This window comes from Rhinolophus ferrumequinum, chromosome X (genome assembly GCF_004115265.2).
Source record: "Rhinolophus ferrumequinum isolate MPI-CBG mRhiFer1 chromosome X, mRhiFer1_v1.p, whole genome shotgun sequence".
NCBI lineage: Eukaryota > Metazoa > Chordata > Mammalia > Chiroptera > Rhinolophidae > Rhinolophus > Rhinolophus ferrumequinum.
This window is the reverse complement of record NC_046284.1, coordinates 114,025,700-114,038,177: the sequence shown is the minus strand read 5'-3', so window position 1 is coordinate 114,038,177 and position 12,478 is coordinate 114,025,700. Positions and strand designations below refer to the sequence as shown.

The 12,478-nt window shown below is 39.0% G+C and overlaps 1 protein-coding gene across 1 annotated transcript in view; it reads left to right on the top strand.

Annotated features, from left to right (window-relative positions):
• Positions 1-12,478, top strand: part of TXLNG (taxilin gamma) — a 43,382-nt gene that overhangs the window by 18,983 nt on the left and 11,921 nt on the right. Inside the window, exons 2-7 of the mRNA XM_033104513.1 lie at positions 362-665; positions 2,899-2,990; positions 6,479-6,649; positions 7,882-8,076; positions 10,479-10,598; positions 12,032-12,106. Of these exons, the coding sequence (XP_032960404.1) occupies positions 362-665; positions 2,899-2,990; positions 6,479-6,649; positions 7,882-8,076; positions 10,479-10,598; positions 12,032-12,106 (957 nt within the window). The remainder of the gene's footprint in view (positions 1-361; positions 666-2,898; positions 2,991-6,478; positions 6,650-7,881; positions 8,077-10,478; positions 10,599-12,031; positions 12,107-12,478) is intronic.

The window sequence follows — 12,478 nt, the reverse complement described above, 5'->3', positions numbered from 1 at the left end:
GTTATCATCAAGACAAGAATAATTAATGTTCATTAACTTGGGATAATTTCATGTCTGTTAAGATGTTAATTAAGTGGTGAGCTTTATATAGGGAAAGAAGTTTAGCTTTACAAATAAATGGCATTTCTTGCTTCCTTCAGTACTACTTTCTTGTGTGATTTGTTTTAACTTTAATTTTTTTACACTTTACAGATGGCTCACCTCTCATTCAAATTTAGGAACTACTTACTTCATGTACATCCGTTTTACAAACAACTAAGAAAGAAAAAGCTGTCAGCCTGTGGTGTGGCATTGGTTGTAAAAATTGATTACATTTGATTTAACCCCCCTTTCCATCTTTTTTCTTCTCCCTTCCCTCTAGTTTGTGATTGGCACAATGGAAGAAGCTGGAATGTGCGGGCTAGGAGTGAAAGCGGATATGTTACATAATTCTCAGTCAAACGCTATTCTTCAACATCAAGACTCAAGTTATGGTGGCACAAATAACAAGCATTCACTGGAAGAGGATGAAGGCAGTGACTTTATAACAAAGAACAGGAGTTTGGTGAGTCCAGCGTACTGCACACCAGAGGCAAGAGAGGAGATTCCTGGGCGAGAAGCTCGAACAGATCCCCCTGATGGTCAGCAAGATGCAGAGTGCAGCAGGAACAAAGAAAAAGCCTTAGGTAATAACCTCTGCTAGTGCTTGTGCCTTGGCCCACGCAGCTCCTTTACTTATGCCTGCCGCACAGGTGCTGATGAAGGTGGCCAGTACTGAGGTTGTGTTGTTAGGCTGCTGTATCTGTTGTCTGTCGTGGGGTCTGTCTGCCTGTTTGCTGCAGTTACGTGTGGGTGCCGAGATAGCGGAGTGGGGAGTTCTAAGTAAACAAGAACTGGCTTTCGCGAAAACATTGAGGGCCAACTTGGCAGAAGTAAGCGTGACTTGCCTTGTTTGCATGTTTCATGTAGTCCAATCTACATTTACTGTGAAAACTGTACATTTATTTGATCACTTTATTTAAAAATTAATCATAAAACTTTAGAGGCGACATAGTGTTATATGTAGTTCAGAAAGTGGTTTAAGACTGGCTTTCAAGGATATGTTTTCTTTGTCCTGCTGTGTTTGACATTGAGGACTGAGAATGTGATATGTTGAATCTCATGAAATCTAAAATCCCCTTTTAGTTTAGTCTTAGTGGTTGCCCCTAAGTTTTTTATATTTACTATACCTAAGATTAACAGTGTTTGATTTGTATGATTTTCTATATGCTAAATTCGAGTTATCCTTACTAAATCCATTTTTCTGCAAACTTAGAAAACTTAAAACATTTATGGAAATACAAAAATAATTTTAATTCCTTACAAATAAGACGAATTACTTCAAAGTCAGCAGCTCCAATTGTGTGTGTAAAAGCAGATAGTCTTAAAAAGTTAACACATAACACGACCATGTGACCCAGAAATTCTACCTCTAGAAATGTGCCCAAGAAGATTCAAAATATGTGTCCATGCCAAACCGTGTACACGAGTGTTTGTGGCAGCATTATTCATAATAGGTAAAAAGTTGAAACAACAGTTACCATGAACTGGTAAGAATGGATAAGAAAATGTGGTATATTTGTACAGTGGAATATTGTTCAGCTATAAAAAGGAATGTAGTACTGATACATCTTCTGTGGGTGAACCTCGAAAAAATTATGCTAAGTGAAAGAAACCAGACCCAAAAGGCATTCTATGATTCCGTGTTACATGACATGTCCAGTGTTGGCAAATCCATGGAGACAGCAAGTTAGAGTAGTGGTTGCCTGGAGCAAGGAGCGGTGACAGTGATTGCTAATAGCTATGCAGTTTCTTTGTGGGGTGATGAAATGTTCTGAAATTAGTGCTGATGGTTGCACAACCCTGTGAAGATAGTCAATTGTATACTTTAAAAGGGTGAATATTATGGTATGTGAATTGTATGTCAAAAACACCCAGATGGGAGTGTGAATTTAAAAATCATAAAAATTGCAGGTTACATTACAGTTACTTCTAATTATATTCAATAATCATGTTCAGTCATCTCTTAAAATTCTTACTGGCCTTGGGCTGAAAGAAGGTTTTGTTACTAAAATTTTATGTGGATAGAAAAATACTCTATTTTGAAGTCAGCCTGCTTTTTTCATCATAGCAGTTTGAATACCGTATACCAAAGTCATTTTAGTATGTTTTTAATGAAATATCCTACGTATGAGTGAATATTTAAAAAATAAAAATGGTACCTACCACCCAGCTTAAGAAATAAAACATTGTCACTTATTTTGAAAGCACCATTGGTCCCCTCCTGTCTAAGCCACCTGCTTCTCCCTGCCAAAGTCTTTAAATATTGTTGTTAAGCTCTTTTTCCCAAGGAGGAGCTATCTTGACATCTTTTTATTTACAATGAACTTGGTTAGCACACAGAATATACTTACTAAATCATCAGAAGTTACTGAAATTGCTCATAGAAAAAGAGACGTGTCACAAGTAATTATGTGCATCTTAGGCAGAGTACCAACTGAAATTCCCTTTGAACTTGCTTCTGTATTTGTACTTGGTTAGGAGGAAGCTTTTAAAAATATTCTGCCCTTTGTAACTTGCCCTTTGTCTTAACTTGGACATTAGTGGTTAAGCAAGGGACTTTTTAAGCCTTCAGCAAGAATTCTTACAAATAGCTAGCAGTGTTAGTGAGTGAAGACATTTGAGGGTGGGGTGGGGAGAGAGGGGTGCCTGGTAATCCAGAATTTAAAAATAGCTTTCTGAAATCTCTTATTTCTAGTTAATAGGCGTAAATTATTTTACTCTGGGTGTCAGAATATAGGAAGTGTTATGCAGAATTTGCAGGTTAGATTTGATCTCATTCTTCTTCCAGGACTTACTTCTTATCTTGTTCATCATCAGGAAAAGAAGTTTTATTATTGATGCAAGCCCTAAACACCCTTTCAACTCCAGAAGAGAAGCTGGCAGCTCTCTGTAAGAAATACGCTGATCTCGTAAGTATTAAATCAAGGGCGTGAGGTCCATATAAAGTATAGCAAAATGTGTATGTGCTTGATAAGAGTTTTAAAATATGATTTTGATGTAGCTTTAAATGTAAAATTGTATTTTATTCAAAAGTTGGAGAAGAGAATCTGATTTCTTGGGGCTGTTTTTGTTGCTCGTATGACATTATTTTATAAAGTAATACATACAGAACAGTATAATGCTAAGATAATGGTATAGATTTTGTAAAATTCAGTCTTAGTATATTTCTAAGTCAGCCTTTTCATGCCTGTGTTATGATGCTTTTTGTCATTTGGGGTGTAGTGGTTCCTATATTTTTTCCCCAAGGGAATTCTAGAGATAAAGGCTCTAGCCATTGTGATTGAAATTGTGAGTTAGATGAAATAGTCTTCTAAAACAGTACTGTGCCTCAGGAAATTTTTATTTAGCATCTACTATGTGCCAGGCATTCCGTTTTCCATCTTTCAGAGAAGCTGACCTCATTTGTTCCGGTCCTATGTTATTTCAAGTAGCATTAATTATCATAGACAATTTATATGCATTTTCATCTGTTGTAAAAGCAGTTATTCCATGGTATAAACACTACTTTTTGTCACTGACCAGCTCTAAAAATGAATTCTGTTTATTACTCGAAGAATTACACATAAAAGCCACAAACGAAAACACCCTACACCCTTGCTACTTAAAGTGTGATCCAAGAGCTGACAGTATCGTGGTCACCACCTGGGAGCTTGTTCAAATGGAGACTCTCGGGCCCCAACCCAGACCCAGTGAATCAGAATGTGCCTTTTAACAAAAGTCCCAGTGAGTTGTGTGTGGCTGAGAAGGATTGCCCTAGGCAACTGTTTGCCCTTTCTTCTCCTAACCTTTAGCAATCTTGACTATTCTTGGCTCTTTACTCTATAAAATTTTAGATTCAATCTACTAGTTCCATGGGGATAAAATACCAATTGGGGATTTTGCATTGCATTTCCTGGAATCTGTGGGTGCGTTTGGGAGGACACTTCACGTCCTCGTGAAATTAAAGGAACATAAAAAGTGGGTATCCTTATGAAAAAAATGAAATTAGATCCTTATGTATCATACACAGTGATCAATTCCAAATAAATTAAGGACTTAAATGTCAAAAATTAAGCTTTAAAAATCTTCGCTATCATTTAAATTTATTTAGATATATTAATAGGGGAATATTTTTCCAAACTTGGGTTAAGGGAAGGATTTCTTATAACACAGAAAGCACTATCAGTGAAAGCATTGCAAAAAATTGGCTATGTTGAAATTAAGACTTTCTGTTCGTCAAAAGACACTTTAAAAGAAAGCGAGAAGACATTACAAACTTGGGAGAACATTTCTAACAAATATAATCTGCAGAAGGTTTAGTATCAAGAATATCTAAGGAACACCTACAAATAAACACAAAAAGAATAAGTAACCCAATGGAAAACTGGGCAAGAGACATATAAGAGGTATTTTACATAAGTGGAAAGACATGCAGATATACAGATAGCTTAATGTAAAGGTACATAAACATACAAAGAGATGTTTGAGCATATTAGTGGTCAGGGAAATGCAAATCGGACCACAACGCGATGCCATTTTATGGCCATTGTAGTGGCATAAAGTAAGAATTCTGATTGCACGAGTTGTGGAGAGGAAGTGCATCTATATGACCTCTTGTAAATTGTTGATGGGGAAGAAATTTGCCAGCTACTCTGGAAGACAGTTTGGCATTGTCGTGGGAATAGAACACACAGAAATCACTGCCTAGCAACCCTACTTCTAGGTTTGCACCCAAGAGAAATTCTTGCATGTGTCTGCTGGGAAACACATATGAGAATGTTCATACCATTATAGTAAAATGTGGAAACAACCCAAATGCCCATTGACAAGAGAACAGATCAATAATGTGTTGTGTGTGGTATATTTTTTTAAAAGTGGAATATTAATGCAACCTGTGGGCCAAATCCAGAGAGGCCTGTTTTTGTACTGTCTACGAGCTAAGAATGGTTTTCACCTTTTTAAAGTGTTGTTTAGGAAAAGACGACGCAACAGATACCATATGTGGCCTGCAAAGCCTAAAACATTTACTTTCTGGCCCTTTACAGAAAAAGTGTGCTGTCCCCTGATCCATAGCTACATGCGAACAATCTGGATGTGTCCTAGCAATGTCATCTATACTTGTGCTGTCCGAAATAGTCGCCGTTAGCCATGTGTGGCTATTTAAGCTTAATTTAAACTAAAGAAAATAAAACATTTCGTTCCTCCGTTTATTGTGTAGCCACAATAAAGTCAAAACAACTGAAACCAAAATGATTTCTTTTAGGACCACACACTCATGATGTACTATAAAAGGAGAGCAAAGGATTAGTGAACCCAGGATTCAGGATTGTAGTTACCTTGAGTCGGGGAGGGCTGGAGTTAAATATGGTAGGTGCAGAACCGGCAGTGTCTTGGAACTGTGCCACAGCCCGTGGTCCATAGTAAGATTATTTTACAAAAGTATTATACAGAAACAAAATTAATTTTCCAGCAGGGATTTCCATAAAGGCATTTTGGGTTAAATTTGCTGGGGTGACTGGTTAATAAGATTACATGAGTTTCAGGTGTGTACAGTTCCATACTACATCATCTGGTCATTGCATTGTGTGCTCATCACCCAAAGTTGAGTCTCCCTTGAGATGTGGTACATTTATACAATGGAGTACTACTCAGTCATAAGAAAAGACGAAATACTGCCCATTTGTGACAACTTGGAAGGATCTTAACAGTATCGTGCTAAGTGAAATAAGTCTGTCAGAAAAGAAGAACCATATCATTTCACTCATGTAGAATATAAAACAGAAAGCAACAAATGAAGGAACCAAACAGAAAAACATAAAGGTATGTTTAATAACTGTAAGCACATCTCCTGTAAACATGCTTGGTATGTTTCGATAGGCCACAAGGTGTCACTCTTGCTCTTGAAATTGTGACTCAGCATCATTTCTTTCAGTAAAAGGTCAGTGAGGCTGCCATCTTATCTTTAAGTGTTGATTTAACCTTGAAATAGACTCATTTGCTCCAACCCTAAATTTGCAGTGATTCCCCTCTCACTGCAAAGAACCCTAAGCGCTGCTTAAGTTCTAATCGGAGGACCGTTTCATTAAAGTAGCCGGTGTGTATTTTCAGAAAAGTAAAACTCTGTAGTGTTGATTCCTAAAAAGTTTTCTGAAAACATCATTTTTATTGTTTTTAATAAGAAATAGAGATTAAGATTGTTTTCTTCTTACCGTAAGTTATTTGCTTACTGTCCTATCATAACTGGAAAAAGGAAGGTTGGTGGATTAGAATGGCATGAAACAAAATAAAATATTACAGTAAAACAAAATATAATATTTGGTTCTTGAAAATGTGTTCCATAGCTCTTACTGTAATTCTTCTAGCCATAACTCAAAGGTTTTCATTGTACTTCCTAAATGTAAAGTGCTTGTTATTTTAGCTGGAGGAGAGCAGGAATGTTCAGAAGCAAATGAAGGTTCTGCAGAAGAAGCAAGCCCAGATCGTGAAAGAGAAAGTTCACTTGCAGAGTGAACACAGCAAGGCTATCTTGGCGAGAAGCAAATTGGAGTCTCTTTGCAGGGAACTTCAGCGTCACAACAAGACATTAAAGGTTAGTTGGTTCATTTTTCTGTTTTTCAGGGGGAACGAGTTAGCTCATTTTATAATTACCATGTACCTGTTTGAAATAAGTCCTTGTCTCTACTTGGAGACAGAACTGCCACCTTGCTTTCTGTTTGCTTGTCCTGCTGCTGCTTAGTGCCCCCCCACACTTGGTCCTGGGGATATAGATGAGATTGATGTTTAGAGCAAGCTCTCCTGCTTGGAGCCATGGCTTAGGAAGCTCCAAGTTGCCGTTTTCTGCTGAGCACTGACGTAGTTAATTACCGTGTATGAGAAGCTGACATGAAATGAGAAGCGAGTGGGAACAGACTTGAGGCAGAATGAGTCTGGCAAGGAAGGCATGTGCTGAGCTCCTCCGGGGCTGCCCTAGCCCCTTCACCCCCAAACTACCCAGTTCCTAAGGACTTTTAGAATAGTGCTTACACCTTGGCCGATCATAAAGGAAGAGGGAGCAGGCACCCTGGTACCAAGGTTCATTGTTACCAACAGGGGAAGAAGGAAAAAGCAGGCATGGGGGCAGGCCCATCCTTGTGTACAGTTTGGTTTGATTTTGACTGAGCAGGATCTCAGACTCCCCACCACAGCAAACCCCTAAGGCCCTGGAATCCAGGTGCACTCAGGAAATGGGTCTTCGGAAATGGGAACCCTTGGATTTAGGTGTTAATTAAAGTAGGTGGTATTTTTTTCCCCTAGCAAAACAATGATTTTGATTGGACTGATAACTGCTAAGACACGTAAGTCTTTTAACACTTGTATCCTAGTAAGAGATGCAGGTAGGCTTTTAAAGATTCCATTTGTCCCATTGTCCTCTAGAAAGTAGAAGGTATGACCCAGAAAATAAGGTGCAAGAGGGGATCTGTCACTTGAAGCTGATTTCAGATGCTGCCTTGTAGAACCAGCCAGAAGGGTATTTGGGAGCATAGGTAGGGGGAGCTGACTGCATGGGCAAGCTCCTTGTTTTTCAGTGTAGTGAATTGTAGATGGTCACATACTGGTCGCACTTACTTATGGCAGGGCAGTTTGTGTCTCTTGTTTTATCTACGGTGGAAAAGCTGCTTGCTTTTAAATGCAAGCCTTCTGGTCATAAATAAAGGGAAGGAATTCCAGTTCAGAAGTAACATTTCAGGGCAGCAGTAAATGAACCCACAGAGCAGCAGCTTCTTTTGTGAGCATCTTATCCATATGTCTATACCATTAACAGAAATTATTTTTAATATTAAGGAAGAAAATATGCAGCAGGCACGAGAGGAGGAAGAAAGACGTAAAGAAGCAACTGCACACTTCCAAATTACTTTAAATGAAATCCAAGCACAGCTGGAACAGCATGACATCCACAATGCCAAACTCCGCCAGGAAAACATTGAACTGGGAGAGAAACTGAAGAAGCTCATTGAACAGTACGCACTGAGGGAGGAGGTAAGGGTGTTTTGTTTTGACAGCTTCTCGTGATTAGCTAGAACTTTCCACCATTGACTACTAAAGCAGCAAAACTGTTGTCACAGGGTGTTTTAGAACTTTGCTATATGTGTAGTGGAAGGCGGACCTTTTTGGGAAAGGCTCAGTCACCACAGCAACAGGAGGATGCTCTGGGGTCGTCACGCGATGGTGCGGGAGGCAGTGGGTTTGGGTACGGGAGGCAAGTTCTTGGAGACATATTAAGTACTACTTGTCTTCCATGGGATACCGTGGAAGACTGATTTTAACATCCAGATTTTTCCCCACTTACCTAGACAAATACTGAATAAATATTTGGCCCCCAAATACCCCATCTCTCAGGTATCTGTGATAATCTGTACAGTCTATACCACCATTGCATGACATCTGTGTGTTTCAGATTTATTTTTTTTTTTTTTAAGATTTTATTAGGGAAGGAGAACAGGACTTTATTGGGGAACAGTGTGTACTTCCAGGCCTGTTTTCCAAGTCAAGTTGTCGTCCTTTCAGTCTTAGTTGTGTCGGGCGCAGCTCAGCTCCAGGTCCAGTTGCCGTTGCTAGTTGCAGGGGGCGCAGCCCACCATCCCTTGCGGGAGTTGAACCGGCAACCTTGTGGTTGAGAGGATGCGCTTCAACCAACTGAGCCATCCGGGAGCTCAGCGGCAGCTCAGCTCAAGGTGCCGTGTTCAATCTTAGTTGCAAGGGGCTGAGCCCACCATCCCTTTGCGGGACTCGAGGAATTGAACTGGCAACCTTGTGGTTGAGAGCCCGCTGGCCCATGTGAGAATCGAACCGGCAGCCTTCGAAGTTAGGAGCATGGAGCTCTAACCGCCTGAGCCACCGGGCCGGCCCCAGATATTTTTTTAATGGGGGTTTTATACTGTTTGGGAGAAAATAAGAACCTATTTCTAAACCCTCATACATATACCCATTGAAGTAAAGAGTTTACTGGAGGGATCCATGGCTGCTGATCTTGGTCGTTGGCCTCCAACTAAGACTTAAGATTGTGTCATCTTCTGGGCATTACTTGATCCAGTTTTCAAGGCAAACTTTAGATTGATGTGGAATTTTACATACAATCCTTCAAAAACTGTTAGTTTTTGAAATGATTTTATCACTCTTCTGCCTTTTTTTTTTTCCTTTTTATAATGGGAAATTGCAGGCTTAAACAAAAGTAGAGAATACGAGGTCTGACAATTCACGTGGCTTCAGTAGATGAAACCATAGTTTCAGCTATATTCCCATCACCTTTCTCTGGGTTATTTTGAAGCAAATCCAAGATGTCATACGATGCCACTCATAGATTTTGGAGGGTGTACCTCAAAAAGATAAGGATACTTTTTTACCCACAATACCACATTCACACCTAAAACATTAACAATAATTATTTAATATTAAATACCTAGTCATTATTGAGATTTTTCTGGTTGTCTCCCCCCATTTTTTTTTAAAACTATTTGGATAACAATTCAAATAGTCTGTCCTTTTCACTGGTTGATATGTCTCAAGTCTCTCACATAAAGATTTCCTTTTCTCTTTTTTTATTATGGTGTGTTTATTGAAGACTTTTTTTTTTATCCTAGAGAATAAATTTTCTATTAGATTATAAAGCCCTCAATTTTCTTATAATTATTCTTTTAGTTTTGTTTAATATGACAGTCTGCCACAATCATAGATGTAGAAAATTTGAAAATTGTGTGTTTAAATCACATTACTCGTGAGTATTTTGAATATTATCAGATGTTCTTTCTTTGATCAGGAAGAACTCTTTCTGCATTTGAGAAGGGATGTTCTGATGACTTTATTGTACATAAATAGCCACTTAACAATTTTGTTTGGAAATAACATCCCTTTACCAAATGTTTACTCCTACCAAACACCTTAACGTAGTGTAACCGTTGGCCTTGAGAGCTCTGTGGTGTGGCTGTGGTCACCCCCCATAGGTAGGGGAGCTGGGGAACTTGCCTGGGGCCGTTCCTACTAGCACAGCATGCTGCCTCCAACTGAGAAATTTGGGAAAATTTTATGGGTAGAAAGAATCTACAAGAATTCTGGGTATGATGTATGGGTTAACAGTTTGAGCTCCTTATCCATTTTTTTCTTGATAACAGTGTGAGCCTCATTCTCATTGGAGGACAGAAATAGGAAGTACAGGCATGTGGCTGCCAGGGCTCTTGATGGCCCACCTGTGAAAGGGAGGGGCCCGGGGGTGATAAGGGAAGGCTCAGCTCCCGGTGCGGGACAGAGAGACAGTTATTACGAGCTCTGGTGGCATTAGCGGGAAAAGCAGAGCAAGAAGCAAGGCATTGTAACTTGTGTTATGTTTCCTCGTCATTGTGCTCCTTTTTCATTAAGTGATGGAAGAAATTTGATTTTTCCCATAGCATATTGATAAAGTGTTCAAACATAAGGAACTGCAACAACAGCTTGTGGACGCCAAACTTCAGCAAACGACACAGCTAATAAAAGAAGCTGATGAAAAACATCAAAGAGAGAGAGAGTTCGTAAGTTTTCTTAAAAAAGAAATTATCGCCAAATTGTAACCCAAACCATTTAAACATGTAAGCTTATTCTATATTTAATGTAGCATATGCGTCATGCTCATTGGTTTTTTGCTCTAGATTGAGAAGGGCATGTGTGTGTTAAAAGGCATTTGGTTTTTTATTTACCTTTTTATGTAGAAGATATACTGGAGAGATTAGACCACCTTACTGGAAAGATCTGCACTTATTTGACTTTTCTGTGCTTAGAATATTTATTTTACTTCTTAGATAATAGTCATCAAGTTCAAGAATTATGCCAGTATTTTCACACATTATATTTAGCAATTCAATTTAATAATCAAGAGTTTCATATAATACGGGTACATTTTGTTTTGAAATTAGGGAAATTATTTGTTTAGTTGTAAAATTTTCTGATAACATTTTAACAGAATTCTCTATACCCTAATCACTCAGCATTGTTCTCAGAGTGTGTGCTCAGATTTTATTGCCTGTTCATAATTGTGACTACAGTGGAATCTCATTGGGTATGTATATTCAACAATAAATTCAAATTCAGCAATAAAAACAAGAAATGGTTATAATGAGGACTGTTCATCCAGCTTTCCCTCCAGTAGCCTCGGCCCCGAGGTGAGCCGATATGAAGACTTGGTTCCTTGAGTGGCCCTCATGATGTGAACATGTCGTGCTGAGTGCATTCATGTGAACTGACAGTGCTGTCCCGTGCATAACCGATGATGTGGTTGTCATTTTCAGAGTTGGAGTGTAAATTTCATGTATACACACACACATGCGTACATATTATACATACATACTTTCTGGTCGGTTTAAGGACTTTTTGAGGCTTATTTGGACTTTGTGACATTTTACTTCAGGGACTGAATTTAACAGCTGCCTACTATGTATGAAACTTCACTGTATAATTTTCTTGGAAACCCAAGTATATAAATTAAAGCTCCCACCTCCCTCTCCCCCACTTGTTAAAAAGTGATCGGAAACCAGGTCTCTGATTTCATTGCTTTGCTCCATAGCCTTTCACCCTGCTTCATCTTGCCTCTATTGGGGTAGAAGGGCTTTCTGAATCACCCAGGTAATGTCAAGATTTCTAGCCATGCTTTCTGCTAATACTACACTTCTGATTATTTTCACCTAAAACACAATTTTACCCTGGGTTTTGTAAACCTATTATTAGGCTTCCACGGTACTTTCTCTAAGCAATAAGGTTATTCCTGCTTTCCTAAGTGTTAACAAGTGGAACAGACTGAAGATATAGGTAACTGGCACTATAGATATATGTAACGATATTTCACCTACAGACTTGTGGTTCTTGCTAAAATAATGAGTGGAAGGATTGAGCCTAACTTTCTGGTCATTGGACATTGTAGTCATATTTGTAATTACGATTAGTGTTTTGCCAGAATGTTTCTGTTTTCTAGTTGTTAAAGGAAGCAACAGAATCGAGGCACAAATACGAACAAATGAAGCAGCAAGAAGTACAACTAAAACAGCAGGTAACTTGACAGCAGGGAATAGTAGAATTTGTAGGAAAAATCTGTGGTTCATTTGGTATATACCTCGAATCTCCTCTAAGATTCTTTTGCTTGTTCCCAGCCAGAACTGAGAGTAGCTCACGTGTCCCTCTTAGAGTTTTCCCCTTGATTTCGGGTGACCAATTTATCCCCCCATCGCCCAGGGCTTTCCTGATGTTAGCACTCAAAGTACTGTGTCCCACGAAACACTTAGGTCTCAGGCAGACAGGGAAGATTGGTCATGGCTTCTGCAGTGTCCCCTTTCTAATATTCCAGCTCTTGTTTCCCTTTCTCAGTCTTCCCATGTGTGTCAGCTAATTTCCAGCTAAGGAAAAAAACTGATAAATCTTCAGA